General features: G+C 33.2%; 1 protein-coding gene across 1 annotated transcript; it reads left to right on the forward strand.

Moving 5' to 3' along the window:
• Nucleotides 1–3,636: 3,636 nt before the first annotated feature.
• On the forward strand, nt 3,637–16,033 carry LOC107919948 (probable manganese-transporting ATPase PDR2). Its single transcript, XM_016849397.2, has 22 exons — nt 3,637–3,757; nt 3,902–4,176; nt 4,278–4,370; nt 4,840–5,042; nt 5,413–5,485; nt 5,584–5,756; nt 5,866–6,037; nt 6,457–6,561; nt 6,643–6,753; nt 6,860–6,946; nt 7,032–7,214; nt 7,440–7,490; nt 7,575–7,700; nt 8,253–8,332; nt 9,805–9,913; nt 10,290–10,418; nt 11,646–11,711; nt 11,861–11,932; nt 12,972–13,123; nt 13,399–13,510; nt 13,590–13,706; nt 14,656–16,033. Exons 2-22 carry the CDS (start codon nt 3,928–3,930, stop codon nt 15,751–15,753), a joined length of 3,561 nt encoding a protein of 1,186 aa, XP_016704886.1. The 5' UTR covers nt 3,637–3,757; nt 3,902–3,927; the 3' UTR covers nt 15,754–16,033.
• The last annotated feature ends 5,564 nt before the right edge of the window (nt 16,034–21,597 follow it).

The raw sequence follows: 21,597 nt of genomic DNA on the forward strand, positions 1-21,597 counted from the left end.
CAAGCACAAAACCAAGTTCATTTAACTACCACATGATATCGCAAATAACCATTTCCAAGCCATCACAAACTTACCAAAAGAGTTTTATATACAAGCACTTAAGAATGGTCAAAATGACCTAACTTGGCAAGTTTCTAAAGCTCATCAAAACCGTCATAAACTTCAAAAACATATACAAACCAAATCAACCATTCACATACAAGAAATACCATACACAAGATCCTATACATGCCATCTATAAGCTTTTCCAAAATGTACCCGAAAACTACCAAAATGGTTGCTGGATAATGGGATTAATCCTTGACAAGCTTCCAAGTGATTGGGCTTCCGATAATCTATAAAACAAAGGAAAGTAACTACGTAAGCAACTAGTGCTTAGTAAGCTCGTATAAATTCAAACATATCTGACAATTTCATTAGCACAATTTATAGAATAAGCATAATATCATTACCAAGACCATAAGCTTAGTAAAAACCTATACAAGCATCATTACTCACAAGTTAGTAAGTTCATCCATGATACATATGAATTCAACCATAATGTAAGTAGATTTCCATATGCACATCATTTATTTCATTAGCCTTTTCATAGATCATGATTCAATATCCCATTATGTATTTACCATGTCATTCTTTTACTTACTCGTTGAGCTATCTGGAATTACATCGAAAGCTCGGGAATGCTCACACATAGTGTGTCTTTCCATATAATCGTAACCTTTCCTTTTCAATAGTGTTCACACGAGCTATGAAATGGGCTTGCTCACACGAGCTGTAGGTTGGAATGTTAGCTACGCGATGCTACTCACATGAGCTGTGGAGAATCTATAATAAATGTAAGACCTCAGCCATCGGTAGGACATTCAAGACCCACACCCAAAATATGAAATCCCTAATGACATGTCATTCGTATCCTAAGAATTCTTAAGGTTCAAACAAGATTCGTTATCCGTCAATTATTCAAACATCAATACATATACAATTTCAAGTCTATTTATATTAAAACAACATAGCAAATAATCAATTTAGCTAACATTAATATGATCATAATTCATACGAACTTACCTTGATAGCTTTGGTCATAGAAGTAGAGTTGTAAACTAATCCGAATATTTAGCCTTTCCTCTATTTAAGTCCAATTGTAGTTTATCTTGATATGCAAGATAGGAGCTTGGCCGAACCAAGTTTCTTCCTTTGGCTATGGCTTGTATGGTTTTAACAAGAAAAAAGAAAGAAGAAAGATGATGCATTTTTATCATCTTTTTACCTTATTTACTAATTACTTATTTACCATTTTAACCTTTAAAATCCATTGAAATTTCATTAAAACCTATCCATAAACATCCACTAACATATAACATGGTATGATTACCATATAAGTCCATTAGTGTTCCTTTCCATAGCCATTTAGCCCTTTTAACTAATAGAATTCAACTTTACACCTTTTACGATTTAGTCCTTTTTACTTAATTAATCATTTAAACTTCAAAATTTTTTAGCGAAACTTTAATACGACCTTAAAATGATCCTGTAGGCATTGAATAAATATTAAAATAATAATTCACTCATCGAAATTGTGGTCTTGAAACACTATTTCTGACACCACTAAAATTGGACTGTTACATAGTGCATTATCAACGATCACCGAGGGGCAAAGCACAGAAATTCACCTAAACTTTTTCTCCTCGTCAGCTTAGCTTTTCCAAATTCTAGAGCCTCCATTGTCATGGCAGCTAAGCACGATAACCAGATATCGATTAAATTAAAGGCATTCAACCCTTAAAACCCAGAACCCATTTTACAAAAACTTGTTAGGAAATACTTACTCTTACTTTCCCCCAAATTCCATTAGTATAGAAAGGTAGGAAAGCTTATCAGTTCCTCAAACTCTCTACTTCCAGACTTCATATCTCATGACTACTGCTTCATGCAGAGTCCTCTTAAAATTTCCCCTTCTTCGGAACAACTGAAGAAGATGATGTAGATGAGAGGGAATTGTAAATAGAAGTGAGAGAAATTCCTTTAGCAGGAATATCCTTTCTCACCTAAATATATAACTCCTCTACACGGTCTTCAAATCTTTTTGATCTAATCACCGACAATCATTATGTCTTCCACTATGAAATCAGTCGGTTTCATCTTAACCAAACTAGAATTGAAACCTAACTAATAACCCATCAGCCATTAAAAATTCTAAATTTCCCAATAGAGCTCGCCAAGTTCTATTTCTATTTAATAAGCTCTCCGTTTCTTCTTTAAATCCAGATCCTTAGAAGAATTGGGCATGACATGGACCAACAAAGAATATATTAACCTTTAATCAATCCTCTTAATTTACTTGAATTAGGCAAGTTGAAGTTATGATGAACCTCATCAACAATCTTTAAAAATTGAAGCAAAAGTTTTATCAATAAAGAAATAAGAAACTAGTCTTGTAAGAAAATCTCATTTGGAGTATTTTATTAATAAAAATCAAGCATAATACATGTTAAGGTAGCTGGTCATATTTAGTTATTTATAAGCATGCTTAAGTCCTACTTGAACCTTAAGCAATTACTGAACCTCTTAAGATTTAGTCAATTATTTTGCAAAGTAACATAAACCTCCTTAGACCTAGTCAAACTCTTATTAATCTAAAATATTAAAAATTTGAAAAAAAATAAATCCAAAAAATATAACACTTGATAAATATCTTCTTTAGATTATATGTAATCAAAATAAAGCCTTAAAATTGAACTCAATATGCTTTAAAAGCTGATCCAACATATAAAACTTGAATTTCATAACTTATTCATGCATAGAAAATCCTACATATGTTGTCTTCACTAAAACAACCATATCTTGAGCTCTTGAAGTTGACATGAGGTGATTTAAAGTACGTTTCAAAACTAACAAACAACTCTTTCATCGATTAGAAGACATCTTAACAGAAATGCCTATATCACCTCCCAAATTGCGTTGCAAGTCAATTGATCTTTGAGACTTGAAAAACATCAACAAGCTCTACTTGGGTGAGGGTCCTCCAATTACAAGATTCTTTTAGTTGAATGTCTTGAAAATTCTTTGAAACAAAATCTTGTACATAAATGTTCAATTTAGGCTTGAGTTGCTTCGACTTTGACCTTATTGATTGATCTACGAGGAGAACTTGGATTTGAATCCTTTGAGTCCATTGTGCATGCATAAAAAAGTGCAAGAAAATTTGGGGGTTTTAAGGATGGACGATTGTTCGTGTCTAGTGATGTTCCTTGACACTTTATATTGCATTTGTTTTGCATGAACTTTGTATCTTTCTTAATTCATAAATGCAGACATTATTCAAGGAGAGATTTTGAGCAAGTTCTTAAAGCTCGTAAGTTACCATTTTTAGTATATAACTTTTTATGATTTTTAAGTTTTAAAAATTTTCTAATGTGGATGTTACAATGATGTCATTATAATACATGTGGTAGTTCCACATTTTTTTTACCATGGCATTTGTTTTGGATGTTACAATGATTTTTAAGTTTTAAAAAGTCAATTTTTCAGTGAATGGTTGAAAACGTTGGAGGCTAAAGTGGGAAAAAAAAAAGGACTAAAGTGTAAAAAAGGTATATTTTAGTGCCAAAGTAGGCATTAAGCCATATATATTAATTTGTTTTTCCTTTAGCTTCATTTTAATATATGTTCCCAAGCTTATATTCTTTCTTTCCCTTGGCCTGTCTCTTTTCAACTTTAATTCGTTTTGATTTTAGGGTTTCAGATCTCTTCTTCTCAGGTATTTTTACGAATTCCTTTAAATCAATTTTCCTTTATCAAGTTTTCGGATTGATAATTACTTTAACGACTCCCAAATCGATCTGTTTTCTTCATTTCCTAATCCTTTGCCCCCCCTCCCGTTTTCTTGCGCCCACTTTATCAGTAACCAAACAGGGCAGTTGATTTGAGATGTCGAGGTTCCATGTTGATGGAAAAGTAGTGGACAAAGTCGATTTACTTAGAAAGAAACACGCAGCATGGAGATTAGACGTTTGGCCTTTCGCAATGCTCTATCTCCTTTGGTTAACTATGGTAGTTCCCAGCATAGATTTCGTTGATGCAGCCATCGTCTTGGGCGGCCTTGCTGTCACACACATATTGGTCTTGCTTTTCACCACATGGTCCGTTGATTTCAAGTGCTTTGTTCAATATAGCAAGGTAATACATATTCTTTTGCAATTCCGGTCTGTTACAAGTTTAGGATTGATTTACTGTTTTTTTTTATCTTTTTGAATTTTGGACTATAATGGTATGAGCAGGTTAATAATATTCGCCTTGCTGATGTCTGCAAAGTTACTCCGGCGAAGTTTTGTGGTTCGAAAGAGGTAGTGCCGCTTCATATTCGTAAGCAGGCAAGTTTTTCTTATTTATATGTTTGTTTTTATTTTAATTATCTAGGTAGTTTACTTTTTTTTTCTTGCTTTTTATTTTTTACTATGTAAGTAGAAAATCAAATTGTGCATTTCAGTGGGAAAAATGAATTGTATTAGTATTATCAATAATAACAATAGTATGTAGTTTCCTTTTTTCCGCAGAACCAAATGCATGATTTTAGTTTTATATAAAATATTTATGGCAGAAATGGTTTTACATTAAGTTTTTCCTTTTGGGACTTTTGTTTGTATAAACTGTGTGATTTAATTATTGCCTCTCTGCTTGCCCTTCTTCTTTTGCCCCCTTATTTGGATCTAAAGACTTTCTCCCCCATTCTACTCTCTCGTATTACATATAAATTGTGCGATTCAGATTTTGCTTCCTGTGCTCCTACTTTTCCCCTCTGCTTTGGTTTCTTATTTTCTTTTTCTTTGATTGATTGCATAGATAGCAAGTTCTTCATCTGCGAAAGATGTGGAGGAGATTTACTTTGATTTCAGGAAGCAGTGTTTCATCTATTCTGAGGAGGAGGATACCTTTTGCAAGCTTCCCTATCCTACGAAGGAAACATTTGGCTATTACCTAAAATGTTCTGGCCATGGTTCTGATGCTAAAGTTCTTGCTGCAACTGAAAAATGGGGCCGGAATGTGTATGTTGCTATCATAATAAGATTCACTTTAGCCATTTAAATTGTTTTGGTTTGACTTTCCCTGGTTATGTATGACTATTGATAGTAACCTTCTGATTGTAGTCTACTGCCCTTGGAAATGAACTAATGGTTTTACCGTTGGATTCTTTGGAGTGTCAATGTTTCCTTGCTCTAATGTTTTAATTTTGTTTTGATTCTTACCTAATTTAATTTACAGAGCACGATACTTTACCCCTTCCAACTTTCTATGATTCTTCAAACATATCAGTCGTGAACAACATTTATAGACAATGCCAATTTTGGTTATCTTTTAATTTTTTTATGATGATATTACTGTTTCACGTTCACATGGATGTGTTTCTTGATGCAGATTCGAATATCCACAACCTACTTTTCAGAAATTAATGAAAGAGCATTGCATGGAGCCCTTTTTTGTCTTTCAGGTTTTCTCCTTTTTACTAGTTCATTGTCTTTAATATGTCTAGTACTTTTTTCCTTGATGATCAAGTTTCGTTTTGGCATTTCATCTTGTCTGTTGTAGGTCTTCTGTGTTGGTCTTTGGTGTCTGGATGAGTATTGGTATTACAGTTTGTTCACCTTATTCATGCTGTTCATGTTTGAGTCAACAATGGCAAAAAGTCGGTTGAAGACTTTAAGCGAGTTAAGACGTGTTAGAGTGGACAGCCAGACTCTAATGGTGCATCGATGTGGGAAGTACGGTTCTATAAACATGAATTTATTGTTTTGTATAGTTCTCTTTTTGTGTGGGAATTTGTTATTATTCAGAGTCGTAGATTTATCGTTTAAACATTGGGAGCTGCAGGTGGGTAAAACTTTCTGGAACAGATCTATTGCCTGGAGATGTTGTCTCCATTGGTCGGTCATCTGGTCAAAATGAAGAAGATAAGTCTGTTCCAGCAGACATGCTTATACTAGCTGGAAGTGCTATTGTGAATGAAGCCATTCTCACAGGCGAGTCTACTCCCCAATGGAAGGTGGATCTCTTCTTCTTAATTCCTTTCTTGTTTCATATTTTAGTGTTCAACAATGATCTCTCCTTAGGCATCTGATATTTGAAGTTTACTTGTATAAAATCTTTTTTGTGGATGTTCAATTGTTGAATGTAAAGTTTCTGTAGTAAAACTAGCTATATAACTCTTTTATGGTTAGTAATGTAAACTTATTTCGTCTTGAAAATTTTGTATCGCCTAAGCTTACTTTTGCCTTTTACCTTTTACCTTTAAATGCTTTCCCTATAGCTTTAGATTGTATATTAGATCAATTGGTGTGTATGTCTTGCACTTCATATGGGGTTGTTTTCTGGATTCATTCTCTCATTGAAGCTGAAAGAGCAATACCTTGTTGAGTGACATCTGAACAGTAACAGTTTACACAAGATAAAATTTTTTCTTAGGTGTCTATAGCAGGCAGGGGAATTGAGGAGAAGCTATCTGCCAAACGTGACAAGAATCATATGTTGTTTGGTGGGACTAAAATATTGCAGCACACAGCTGATAAGGTAGGTTATACCAAAATTTATTAACATATCTCATTTGTTTTTTCCTTTTATTTATATTTCTATAATTCTAATTGGAGCCAGAGCTTCCCCCTGAGAACTCCAGATGGTGGGTGTTTGGCTGTAGTTCTGCGCACTGGGTTTGAAACAAGTCAAGGGAAACTTATGAGGACAATTTTGTTTTCTACAGAGAGGGTAATTTCTTATTGATGCTTTCTCAATTATACATTTGAGTTTTTTGTTTATCTGTATCCATCTTGTATTTATTTTTAAGTAGCTTATTTTCAATTACATGCTGTAGGTTACTGCTAACAGCTGGGAAAGTGGCCTCTTTATCTTATTTCTTGTTGTATTTGCAATAATTGCTGCTGGTTATGTACTTAAAAAGGTAAATTAATTCTTGAGGTATTGGAGACTATATTAGGTGTACATGTTTGCTAGGTGCATGATAATGATGTCTTTTTTACGTGTAGGGGCTGGAAGATCCTACGAGAAGCAAATACAAGCTCTTCCTCAGTTGTTCTCTTATTATTACTTCTGTGATTCCCCCAGAGCTACCGATGGAATTATCAATAGCTGTTAATACATCCTTAATTGCCCTTGCACGCCGTGGAATATTTTGCACAGAGCCTTTTCGCATCCCATTTGCTGGAAAGGTTTGTACAATCTATTCTTTTTCTGGGCTAAGGCCTGGCAATTTTGCATGAAATAGTTAGAGGAGATAGATTGTAGCTTTAGCATCCATGGTTGCAGGCTATATATATACTTTTGTACTTCTCCAATTCTTTGTTTTGGCTAGATTTTGTGGTAATTGATGCTTTACAATACCTTCATCCTTCTCTACATTGTATTGATTGCAGTACTTCTATTTCTTTCCACAGGTTGACATATGCTGTTTTGATAAAACTGGAACACTGACATCTGATGATATGGTATGCTACTAATAGAGCTAGAAGTGATTTTTTGTAAGAATTTATTCTCATTTAATGAATTCCTTTTTCTTTGCTTTTCTCCAGGAATTCTCTGGAGTTGTTGGGTTAAATGACAGTTCAGAATTAGAATCTGATATGACTAAAGTTCCTTCCCGCACTGTTGAGATTTTGGCTTCTTGTCATGCCTTGGTATTTGTAGACAACAAGCTGGTACGCGAGTTTAATAAGCAAAACTTGTAATCCCTGTCTTTAGGTTCTTGTAATTACTGTTTGGAATGCTGATTTTTCATTGTATCTGATGATAAGTAGTTTTGTGAAATATAGTTGGAGATGATGAGAATCCAGTATTTCTTGTTGAATGTCTAGTTTGTGTTTTGCTTATTTAGTTTTTGGGGACAGTTTTTTTCTTTTGTTACAAAGAGGTTATTTAGTTTGTGGAATGCGCAATATTACCTATCTAATACATATTAAAACATTTAGAAGACCAGAATGTCTATGAAATTTGTGACTTTTAAACAAGGCATTTATAACAATCCTGTGCATCTACTTTTAGCTTCTTCTTTTTTCCCCATAGAACTATGTAATTCATTCACATCAGGATTCTGGGTCTTGATGTATTCTGCTCTTGAGTGTGAGCATATTAAATGTCTTTGAGAGCCTCATGTTGGGTTCTCCTTAAGTTGTCTATTACTCGTAGGATTTTGGTAAAGTTATGCATATTTTACAATTGTAAGTTACTTTTAGTTCTGCAAATGCTTGTAGGTAGGTGATCCTCTTGAGAAGGCTGCACTAAAAGGAATTGATTGGAGTTATAAATCTGATGAGAAGGCTATTCCAAAAAAGTAATTTGCAAGCTCACTAGTTAATGTTGTTTTTTTTTATTAATTTATATGTTTGCAATTTCTTTCTACTGTTTATTTTGAGCTGGCTTCTAACTTTTGATGCCTTTTCATGCATTCTTGATTCTCTTCATACTTCACACAAGTTAATGTACTGCCCTTTCTAGGGGAAGAAAGAGGGAATAGTAAGAAAGAGATTCCTGAAAAATTCTGACCATGGAAGAGGACAAAATTTCATCCTAGAAAATGCCTGAACTTATGCAAGTGTTGCATATGTTTTTCATTTGTTAAGGTTGTGAGGATGCTGTTTGCAGATACTGTGCTGATTGAACTGATCCCATCTCATACAGTAACAAAAATTACATTTTGCAGTTATGGACTTGAGCTACTGGAACTCTAATGTTAGTAATTGGGATTCCTGATTCTAGAGAAGAAAAAAAGGTTGTTCCTTTAAATAAATCATCATTTGGTTAAAAAAAAGTAGGCTTGTAAATGTTGTTTATAAAGTTAAGGAAAATATCCAAATATAAGGTAGTGCTTTGCAGATTCATATGTTTAGGACTTTTTGGGGTACCATGTTTGGGTGGTGTGCCAGTTAACTGTTGCTTAAATTTACAACAAATCGTTAACGGTGAAGTAAATGTGGTCTGGAAGTTGAACAGAGAGGTGATAAAAATAATTGTCAAGAAGAATATACAGATCATAAGGTAGAAGGAAAGTTTGGGATAACCAAAGAAGGCATCTGATGGACTACGAAACGTTGATTCAGACCTGCTCTTTTCAGATAAAGAAAGAAGAATTAACAATAATTCAACATATAAATGCTTTTTTTTGGGTGCAACAGCAGCTTGATGTATTGTGTCTGAACAACAAAAACAAATATAAGTGTAATTTGAGAAAGTTACTGTCACTAAAGTTTATATAAATAATAGCTATAAAGGGTGGCGGTTCCTAGATGGTATCTGATTCGATGGATTAAGTCTCTTTGATAAAATTAGGATTGACAAATTTTAGTAGCTCCATTTTACCTATGTTTATGTATGTTAATTTTTATCTAACCTGCTGGGTAATTAAGTCAGTGGTCCAAAATTTCTTACAAAACACTGTTCTATGTTTGGAACCTGCAGTTGACTGTTAATTGTTTTTGACTGGACTGATGAATAATGGTTGATATTATTTAGAATATACCTTTAGATGTTAATATATAAAACCAGTGTCAGTGGGGTACAATTATGATATTGCATGTTTGTTTATGTTTCATGCATTATACGAATGCAATATGCCTTTAGATGTTAATATATAAAACCAGTGTCAGTGGGGTGCAATTATGATATTGCATGTTTCTTTATGTTTCATGCACGAATGCATCTTGTTCTTCCTGCTTTTTGTGATTTTAATCAATCATTATTTTAGAAGCTGTTTCCTTATGAAGTTATGGTCTAAGACACTCTTCTCTTGTATCGTATGAACTTCAGAGGTAGTGGCAATCCTGTGCAGATTGTGCAGAGGCACCATTTCGCATCGCACCTGAAGCGAATGGCAGTTGTTGTTCGTGTCCAGGAGGACTTTTTTGCTTTTGTCAAGGTCTGTTAGCTATCGTCTTTTATTTTTATTTTTTTAAAGATGTATGGTTTTGCTACCAGCTTCTTGCCAAGTGCCAACCATACCCTGTTCATGGAGCTGAGGTGTTATAGGTTCCTGAAATGCAATAAAACTACCGTAAACATTTCCATGCCAAATAAGAAGCATCTCACCTGTCACAAATTTTTTTTCCTTAGGAATATTTGGAGCACTGTTACCCATTAAGGGCTGACATTTGTTATGTATATTAAAGTTAAAGCAATTTTTCCTCCCTTTCTTCTACGGTGTGCCATCTTGTTAATGGGTAATAATTGGATCTTCCTTAGAAAGAAGAAAATATTTAATAAACTTTCTCATTAGTGTGAACTTCTGCTTGTAGGGTGCACCTGAGACTATCCAAGATAGACTCATTGATTTGCCTCCAACATATGTTGAAACCTACAAGAAATATACACGCCAAGGGTCCCGTGTGCTGGCCCTTGCTTACAAGTCTCTTCCAGATATGACAGTAAGTGTTCTTTGGATTCAATATTGAACACCCCCTCCCCTCTGGTCTTTTTTTTGTTTCTTTTTCTCAAGCAAAGTAAGATGCGCAATAGCTGTGAATCCCATAACACTGCTAGCAATGTTGTTTCAATTAGATTATAACTGATTGCTGGGTGGCGCTTCTGGCCCAATTTTGGAAATTCTGTTTTTTTTATGAGAATTTCCATAAATCTAACATCTGTTTATTTTAAAAAATAACTGAAATTGTTGGTAATAGAGTTATTTGTTCCTAACATTTGTTAACATTCTGTACAAGTTTCATGCACGGTAACATGGCCTCTTTTCAGGGTAGGGAAAAAAAGGTGAAGAGATTTGACTAGCATCAGCTTGTGTAATTCGGTTAACCAATTGCCAACTTAACTGAGTTAATTCATCTATCACTGATCTTATTCTTGCCAGTTACCGAAATTAATCTTAGGAGTATCGGTTTCTGGATAAATTGATCATTTGAAAAGCCAAAAGGCCTGAAAATTTATCTGAAACTAGTAAAACACATATCTAAATGTGCTTAATCTACTTACATAATCACAATTTGTTCGAGTTTATCAGTTTTACTTAACATCAATTTGTTAGAATTTGTTGAAATTTTGAACTTCATGAACGTGTTTTCTTTTTCTTCTAACTAGAGTGAAAATGTCAATACAATTCACATATATGAAAACCGTGACTGAATTAAATGAAACATTTCAGTTGTTTAAGTTAGATTTCAAAGAATTTTTGTTTGGTGATAGGTTATGAAAAATAACATGAACCTCCTTTTTTAGTTTTAACCAAACCGACTATATTCCTTACGGGTTATGGTCATACTCCTAAGTCTTAACCACTTAGTTACTTGGCCAGTGGCTCACTCTGGTGCTGAACTCTTGCAACACTTAATTAGTTTTTAGATGATTTGAAACTAGTTTTTACTTGGGATTAGTTCTCTCATTTTATATCTGAGGACTTTATTAGATGATCTCAAATCTAGACAAGAGACCTTGACCATTAAAATTGTTTAGACACCGTCTTCCTGAGGATAAAACCATAAGTAGGAAAGAATGAAGCTTATCAATATATTATTTAAGATCATAAGTTGCTTTGAATGCATTACATTTCACAATCACTTGCTCTTTTGACTTCTTCCTTTTTCTTGTAAATTTTATGACCTTCAGACCTCAAGTGTTTAGGTATTTTGTTATGTCTTCTGCAGGTTAGTGAAGCTAGAAGCATGGAGAGAGATACTGTAGAGTGTGGCCTTACATTTGCTGGTTTTGCGGTAAGCATTAAGCAATGAACTCTTTCATCTTTGTATGGTTTTTTTTTTGGTTTATTTGCTGGACACATTTGCCCCGTTTAGATGTTTAGATCAATTTTCTAATACTAGTTACCTTATTTTCACTCAACTTCTCGAAACTTCATTTTCAGGTATTTAACTGTCCTATTAGAGCAGACTCTTCCACTGTTCTATCTGAATTAAAGAATTCTTCACATGATTTGGTAAGTAGCATTATCTTCCGGACATATCTCCGTAAATGTTGTGGTGTTCTTCCACTATTAAAGATGTGGTAAGAAAAGTGATTGGTTTTGCAAATTGTAAATATTGGAAATTCTTTTATTGCGATCATTTAAGTCACTTTGCTATAGGATTTTTGAAAAATTTTGTGTCCATACAAGGTCATTTATACTTCCATATATGGAACATTTAAGTTCCTTATTAGAGTATTGGTTTGAGGTTTCAGAGTATGTAAGAAGTATTTACTGGATGCAAACATGTTATAGATTTTTTATGCACACACAAGTTCATTTGTACCTCCATTTATGCAACATGTAAGTTGCTTATTAGATTTTTGGCTTGAGGTTTCAGAGTTTGTAAGAAGTATTTGCTGGAATGCAAACATGTTATGGAATTTTGAAATCATTTAAGTCACTTTGCTATAGGGCTTTTGATGACTTTTGAAAAGTCGGCTTGTGTATTTGGTAATTGGTAGGATAAATAGATCAATAAATGGAAAGGGAAAAGATTTCTTTTTCTTGCTTGCTAGGGTAGAAGATTAGTAGGAAAGAAGATGAAATCTTTAGATCCTTTTGGTTTGTATCAGTAATGCCTACATCAACATTTAGATCCCTTTTACCACGATATACAATTTTGTTGCCAATTTGCATTAAGTTGCATGTATATAAAAAGGAAAGAATTAATTTCTGAAGTACCTTAATGATGTGAAGTCAATGATGAATACATATATGTTTGTAGACCTCCAAAAGGTAACTGTGCCAGATCATATCACCAAAACTTGGCTAGATTGGGTTATGGGCCCCCTTGTCCATCTTCCATTTGGTCTTCCTATCAAACACGTTTTCCTTTGAAAAATACTTTGTTCCATTTTTTTGTAACATATCGCTGTTAGGTTTTTAGGGTTAGTGGAAAATACTTGCAAGCGTGTTCTTTATGCATTACCATGTCACCTTCCTTCTTTAAGTGGTGAAGTCCTAGATCAGGGACTTTGTTTCTATCTGAAAATAAATTTTCTTAATTTAGGTGATGATAACTGGTGACCAAGCCTTAACAGCTTGCCATGTTGCTGGCCAAGTTAATATTGTATCAAAACCAGCATTGATTCTTGTTGCTGTGAAGAATAGTAAAGGATATGAGTGGGTATCACCGGATGAAACAGAGAGGATTCCCTACAGGTTATGTTTCTCTGGTTACTATCAACTCTATTTTCTGACATATAATTTCCTAGTAGGCTTTTAGTGGATTTAAGTTCTGATAAACTCACCGAGCATAAATCTTGGTTCTTCCATATATATCTAGGTTCTTTTTTTGGGCATGTGTATCAAGTTTCGATCATACATTTTCTTTTCCGGAACTAGTCATATTGATCTGCTGATTAGGTGTGTTGTACTCATCAACTTTTCATTCTTCTGGCTAACTTGACTGATCAAAGGGTTTTACCTGATATCAGTGAGAACGAGGTTGAAGCTTTATCTGAGACTCATGATCTTTGTATTGGAGGAGACTGCTTTGAAATGTTACAACAGACTTCTGCTGTTCTAAGAGTCATTCCTTTTGTTAAGGTTGCAACTCTACCATCCATTTGTTTTTGGTTTTCTGCATAACTCTGTCTAAGTTATTGGCACCACAATGTCATTGTAGGTTTTTGCAAGAGTTGCTCCGGAACAGAAAGAACTGATCATGACCACTTTCAAGACAGTGGGAAGGTTGACTTTAATGTGTGGCGACGGGACCAATGATGTTGGAGCTCTTAAGCAGGTAATATTTTACTCAAGGAGTTTTAATTGGTATCTCATTTTACCTATATATGTAGGCTATATTATTTAACAGGTTTATTGCGCAGCCATTATGTTTAAGGCCTTTCAGGTTTGTGAACTTATTTTTCCATCCGTATTTAGCACAATGTATCAACTGCCATCACTTGTCGATCTACTATTAACCCAAAAATGGAGGGGGAAAAACTCAGAGAGTTCGTCTCAATTAAGCCTCAAGTAGTTGATACGATCTGCTTTGTAAAATTGATAAAGTTGAAAACAAAGATTTTAACTTTAAATTTAATTAATGAATTGGCTTTGGTTCAAACCCGTATAAACACTAAAATATTATTTTTCTTCAACAATTTTTTAAAATATCAAATCTTTTACCTTGGTTCAAGTCTATATGAATGTAGGAAATTTTTTTATTTTATTTCTATTATAGGAAAATAGGTGCCAAACATGTTATCATATTTTCATTATTTAAAACTATTTTTATTTCTTGTTTTCAATAATCAAAAAATAGAAAATGAAAATTAGAAAATAAAAATGAATATATTTTCATGACGGAGCTTAGGTTTTTTTTCCTTCTCTCCCCTAAAGACAGCTTTAATTTTTCATATTACCATTTTATATCTGTATTTTATTATGAATTATCTTGTACTGCTTGTTTTCTATTTTTACACAAATATAGATTGATTTTGTGTACATGTGTTTTTTTAATTAAATCCAATAATAAGTTTGTTCTTTAAGAAAATTAACATCAATTCATCAATGTTTTTGGTGATAGAAATTTTTATGCATACAGTTGTTAATTTGAATTGCTTCTTAATTTTTATCATTTACATATTTAGTTACTTTAGATTGGTTTAAGGTAACAGAAAAGTTAATTGTTCCCAGAATCTAAGATAGCAGGAAAGCATGGGCATGTAATACTCTACCTCTTCTTTCAGGCCCATGTAGGTGTTGCTCTATTGAATGCAGTGCCTCCAACTAAAAGTGAGAGCTCATCGGGAACATCTAAAGATGAAAACACAAAGGCATTGAAGTCAAAGAAATCTAAGCCCACTGTAGAAGCAACGGGCAATTCAGAAGCCTCTTCAAAAGGAAAGGTAGTCCCCAGATCAGAATCTAGCAACAATGCAACCAGTAACCGGCATCTTAATGCTGCAGAGAAGCATCGACAGAAGCTGAAGAAGATGATGGATGAGCTGAATGAGGAGGGTGATGGTCGCTCTGCTCCTATTGTCAAACTGGGGGATGCCTCAATGGCATCACCATTTACTGCAAAGCATGCATCAGTTGCCCCAACCACTGACATAATTCGTCAAGGACGCAGCACCCTTGTGACTACCCTTCAAATGTTCAAGATCCTCGGCCTTAACTGCCTTGCTACAGCCTATGTTTTAAGTGTGATGTACTTAGATGGTGTCAAGCTGGGTGATGTTCAGGCAACTATTAGTGGTGTATTTACAGCTGCATTTTTCCTGTTTATCTCACACGCTCGCCCACTACCCACCCTTTCAGCTGCACGGCCCCACCCGAATATTTTCTGCTCCTATGTCTTCCTTTCTCTCATGGGACAGTTTGCTATGCACCTGTTATTCTTGATCTCTTCTGTGAAAGAGGCTGAGAAACACATGCCTGAGGAATGCATTGAGCCAGAATCAGAGTTTCACCCTAATCTAGTGAACACAGTTTCATACATGGTGAGCATGATGCTTCAGGTAGCAACATTTGCAGTGAACTACATGGGTCATCCTTTCAACCAGAGCATCCCTGAAAACAAACCATTCTTGTATGCTCTTGGAGCTGCTGCCGGTTTCTTTGTGGTTATAACTTCTGATCTATTTAGGGATTTGAATGATTGGTTGAGCTTGATTCCTTTGCCTGTGGGATTGAGGGATAAGCTCTTGCTATGGGCTCTACTAATGTTTCTGTGCTGCTATGCTTGGGAGAGGTTGTTAAGATGGGCATTCCCTGGTAAAATCCCAGCTTGGAGGAAGCGCCAACGTGTGGCTGCTGCTAGTTCTGAGAAGAAGCTGGTCTAAGTGAACAGAGAATTCTCCCTCTACTAATGATTTTGGAAAAGGATGACACCGGTCAGATTATTATATTTAGTGAATTAGCTCAAGATATGCAACTCCTTTTTTTTTTTAATTTGATATTTGTTAAATCATGTTTTGCTTAATCCTTTAGGACGTGGAATCTGTTAAATGGTATTTTGCTCATAGAATGAGGAGGTTATTCTTTAGGAAAGCATAAACTTTGATTTTGTTATTTTTGCAAAGCCAACTTGAAAGAATAGTTGTTTCAACACTTAAAGAAAAACAAATTGTAGTTGAGCTCATAAGCCATAGTTTGATTAGATTTATTGAATTCTACCAAGTTGGATACAGAAATTAATTTTAGATTTATTGAATTCTACCAAGTTGGATACAGAAATTAATTTATCTTATTGATGTGCTGCATCCAATTTCTTAGGATAATGTTTTCTTCTGCTGTCAGGTCAGTCTCATCCTCATGTGAAATGTATGAAGAGCAAAATTTTATAGTGTCTACTGATATGTCATTGTCTAATAATGCATCATCATAGGTAACTTGAGAGAAGAAAGATCATTATTGTTTGGAATGATGATTTTGTATTTTGTATTTTTTTTTAAACTTTTTCTTTTGCGGAAAGGGATGATTTATGCTTTTATGGTGTTATTTGTTCACATTATTTTAAATCAAATTTGTTTTATTTTTTTGGCCAGACATTTGTTCTAGTCACCTGCATTGCTTGATATTCATATATTTATTTCTATCTATTCTATTAATCGGGCATCAATTTAGTTAAGAAAATATTAAACTGTCTTTTGTATTTAAAATTGGTTATATCATTGGATTAATTTTTTTATTTAAAAAAATAAAAAAATATGCATATGATGATATTTGAATTTCTAACCGTATCGAAAATGCCTTGAATTTAAGGTTCAACCGAAGTTTTATTTTAATATTTTTTATATTTTAATTTTATTTTGCACAGTTTATAACATCCATCAATTATATATGTATATTATTATTTAGATCCCTAACTGAATTTGTATAATAATTCATTTGGACATCAACTCGGTTAAAGATGTTATTAAAATAATTTTTCTTATTCAAAATATGTTTTATTATTCAAAGTTATTTTAATCTTTTTATTGAAAATAATATAAAAATATGCATGTGGTGAAATTTGAATTCATGCCAATTGCTTTAGAAAATTCTTGAATGAGTCAGTGTTATGAGTCAATTAGGTACCAACTTTATTAGAAAAACTATTCAAATATTATTTCGTATTTAAATAAATTATGTTATTCGATATTACTTTAGTCTTATTTTTTTAAAAAAATATTGTAAACGGTGGCATTTGAACCCAAATTAATTGCATTAAAAACTTAAAATTTACCACTCAATCAAAATTTTATTTTAATATTTTTTATACATTTTAATTTTATTATGTACATTTTATTACCTCCATCAATTGTAAATATTAATAATATTGTTTCTCGAGTTGGTGTCACATTAACTCAACACCAACTAAAGATGCATGACAACACCGCGATAAACAATTGTATTAGTTTAGTATTATTAATTTGATGTGTTTATATGTTTAAGTTTATTTTACTCAAAATTTAATCTATTTTTCCATTATAATATTGTACATATTCGTTGTATTATCATTAATTAATTTCAAACTATACGTTTTATTATTTATTGTGTATTACTTTTAAACACACCTATATGTTCTGAATACGTGGTTTTCAAACACATACGCATGTGATGAAATTTCTTATTAATGATGTCATTGATTGAGTTAGTGTCACAAATTAACTCGACACCAACTTAGGATTGATGATATCTCCATGATAAACAATTGTATTGAGTTACTATTCTTAATCTAACTTATTTATGTATTTAGATTTTGTTTTACTCATAATTTAATCTTACCTTTTTTTCATTTTAATATCGTATGTATTTCATGTATTATTAATTAGTTTAAGATAAAATAAAATTTTCAAAATACTATATGAATAGAATATAAAATTTTAGAACAATATTTTAAGAGGAAAGTCAATGTTAGGCCTGAAAATACCAAAAGAGGGGGTGAATTGGTATTTTAAATTTTTTTTGCAAACTTTTCTAAATAATGAGGAAAGAGAAGAAAAACTTGGACAATTCGATTTACAGTGGTTCGACTCCAATTGCCTACCTCCACTCCCTTGATATACTTCAACCAAGGATTTCTTAATTCACTATACTTGAATAGATATCATTCAAGGACAAGGTATGACTTTAACAATCCCTATCTTTTTCACAAGGCTAAGATAGAACCTTCCACCTAGTTTTTATGGTTTAAATAGAAACCTTCCCAATTTATAATTGGTGAAATGAAATAGAGTAAACAAAGAGACCTCTACAAGGTTTGTGTTTACAAAAACTAAGCTCTCAAAGAAATGAAATGAGAGTGGTAAAAGACCCAACAATAAGCTCCTAGAGAATATTTACAAGACAAATGAAAGAATAAAGATTTGAATACTTTTATGTTGATCTTGATGCTTGGATATCTCTCTATTCAGTCTTGAAGTGTTCTTGAATTGTCTTTATATCAATGAATAAGTTCGTGGACATTTATGGTCATTGGGGATGGATTTTAGCTGTCATAAGCATTAATTTTGAGCTTAAAAACCAGTCTCTGCAATGTATGTCTTGAGATTTGGCAAGATGTCTCGAGACATGGCTGAAAAATAGCAGTTATATAGTCCTTGGCAAGTCATGTCTCGACAATCTGCCAATTGTTCTCTAGAATACTGCACAATGTCTCAAGATAGGCAGCTCTTGAAGTAGATTTTTGCTTCGAAGTTTTCATGTCTTGAGACATATAGTTGTATGTCTCAAGACTTGCATACCAAAGTCCCTTAAAACATTTTAAACACCTTAGTACACTTTGGTATTAATCCAAAAACAATTAGATAAACTGGAACACATTTAAAACATATTTTTGAGTATTTTGCATGTCTTTGAAATTTCTTTGAAAATGCTTGATAAAATTCTCAATCGTATTTTCACTAAATGATTTAGGACATATAATACATATAAAATTTGTCTTAAAATTGTTATACCAAAAGCTTGGGACATCAAAGCCAACAATCTTTCCCTTTTTGATATAACAAAAATTTAAGAGAAATTTTCATATTGAAAAATCTCTTTTAAGTTATTTAGTCATTTTCAAAACATAACTCCCCATTAATAAAATATTCCTTGAAAAATTTTAAGCATAAACACTGTAACACCCTCTACCCGACCCAAATCAGTAGATCCAGATATTGGGTGTTACAACTCAAAACCCTTAACAGAAAATTAAAACTACCATCAAAAATTATATTTAAACATATTCATTATTTCTTTTGAATTGTTATTTAATATAAAAGAGGATATTCAATAATTACATTTCAGTATCAAATAATGTATATCGTTACAGTATAAACTTTATTAAAAATAGACTCTTTATGACGCAGAGAACTATACACCATACTCCTAAAGTGTCCTCTGTATGCATAATATCCCAATTTGCTGCTACCCCAGCGCATTCTTGGCTTGGTCCCTTCAAGCGAACTCAATCTTACAGCAAAAACTGTGACAAGAATAAACACTTGTAAGTCCACGCAAACTTAGTGAGTTTTATCCAAAATTACCTTGAAACCTTTCCAGTTGAACTTCTCATCTTGAAGAATTTGGATTTCATCTCTGTCTTTGGTGGATACTTTGTTATATCAGTGTATACACACTCATCAACTTTTGGACTTGACTAATCTATTCACAAATCACCCTTTTGACTAGTTCTAGATTACTACTAATCTCATTTCTTTCTTTGCAAATGTATGTCACAAAAGAATATCCATACAGAACCTACCATCAAGAGATTCTTCTTCAAACATACATTGAATAATTTTCTCCCAGGATGGTTACTTACAGTCACTATTCTTGGTAGATAATTAATCTAGCTGATTGTTTAAGAAAAACTCCACACTGACCTTACCCTTGGCGGATTCTCATACTAACTCCGATAACTATTAGAATACCAATCAAATCATATCTGAAATCAACCCAAAACCATAACTTATACTCATAATGAAACGTTTTAAATTATTTAACAGAATTCCAGACAACTATATAACATATCACGAGAATGCTCAACTTGATAAAGCAACTCAAATTGATGATGGTCTTGATACATGGCATGAAGATTATTCAGATTTGGTGGTTACCAGATAACTCAGATTACTTCCTTGAATAGCGTAGTCAAACTCAGGCCTAGCAAACACTTAAATCTTTCATAACTATGAATACGCCAATTTCCTATACTGACAGACTAATATGGCTGATTCACCCTTCAGATAGCACTGCTAGAGACTTTTTTAGAAGTCTTACTTAGATCATATTCAAATTCTGCCATAAGATTAGCCAGGTTGTGAAGGGCAAGGTAAAAGGAATTTCAGGACCGAGCAAGGGTTCCGAAGATGAGGACGATTAGTTACATGCCTTTTCATTTTTATTTGTATTTTATTTTTATGCGGCATATAAACTATTTAAACAACTAAATTATTTTTTGCATTTGTTTGTGGGTTTTTTTTATTTTTTTATTATTTTCTTGTATGTTTTTGTTTGTTTTTGTCTTATGTGTAGTCACTCAACTTAGAAGCTACACTGCACTTTCGAGCTTCAGCGAACAGGTGGATGACCTGAGCTAGTTTAAAGCTTCATCTAGGGAAGTCCGGTAACCTTTTAATATTTAGTTATGAAGACATTGGGGACAATGTATAGCTTGAGTGTGGGGGGATGCGCATAATTTTCATTTTCCTTGTTTTTATGTGCTTTGTGCGTTTATCTTCTGTTTTATGCAATTTTTCAAAAATTTCAAAAATATTTTTCATTTATTTTCTTTATTTTTTGTGTATCATGGTGCTTGGAAAATAATTGGAAATTAGGTCATTAGTTGTAAATATCAAATAAGTATTTTGAAGTTTCAAGCATGTAAATTTTGAATGATACTAGATAATTTGATATTCTTAATTGTAGACTAATTAGTTCTTTTAGTTGATCTATATAATAGATTAGAGACAATAGCCTTAAATGAAATTGTACGAAATGTTTCCCAACAATGTGTCGTAGGATAAATGAAGTGTGTGGATCCTTTTAGATAAATAAATTGAATTGTTCATTGTTCATTTGAATAGATGTATGGATGATTGAAATTATGTTTTGTGAATGATTCAGGAAAGACCTGAGGCATTGTTTGATTTAGCCTAGAGCCTAAAAGCTTTACCCTTTTGCTATATACCACTAGTTCCCATGTTTTGAGCCTTATTATCCTTTTCTTGTTAGACCTTAATATGGAAGCCTTAAGCCTAAACGAGTCAAGAACTCAACCCTTCACTGTCCCTTACACCAAAATGCACTATGTAATAGACGCGAGGCCATAGATGTTAAAGGTTAGGTAGAGACATATCGGTGGCTTCTTGTGCGATAAAAGAAAAAGAAGAGACTATGTGATATAGCATGTATAGAGCTTTGCTAAGTCAAATAAAAAAAATTTGTGTGTCGAATGAGAAAACCAAGGTAAGGATTAAAAACATTGCATGGTATCTTCAGAAATTTTAGAGAAATAAGGTAGGCGAGAGAAAGAGAAATATAGAGGCGAGTTGTAAATAAAGCAGGACGAGTGGAACACAATTTCATGTGATTAACCATTTCTAGTGCTTCAAACTATTTTGAGATGAATTTTTTTTGAACTTCGAATCGTCCTAAGCTGCAGAACGTTACAAGCCTAGAAGACCTTTGGGACCCGAATAATTCACTAACGCAAT

This window comes from Gossypium hirsutum, chromosome D13, assembly GCF_007990345.1.
Source record: "Gossypium hirsutum isolate 1008001.06 chromosome D13, Gossypium_hirsutum_v2.1, whole genome shotgun sequence".
In the NCBI taxonomy this organism is placed as follows: domain Eukaryota; kingdom Viridiplantae; phylum Streptophyta; class Magnoliopsida; order Malvales; family Malvaceae; genus Gossypium; species Gossypium hirsutum.

Bases quoted from the DNA above. Each gene is read 5' to 3' on its own strand.
- LOC107919948 (XM_016849397.2), top strand. From the start codon at position 3,928: ATGTCGAGGTTCCATGTTGATGGAAAAGTAGTGGACAAAGTCGATTTA. The intron at 5,486-5,583 runs GTTTTCTCCTTT...TGTCTGTTGTAG, and splicing joins AGCCCTTTTTTGTCTTTCAG to GTCTTCTGTGTTGGTCTTTG. The intron at 6,562-6,642 runs GTAGGTTATACC...AATTGGAGCCAG, and splicing joins TGCAGCACACAGCTGATAAG to AGCTTCCCCCTGAGAACTCC.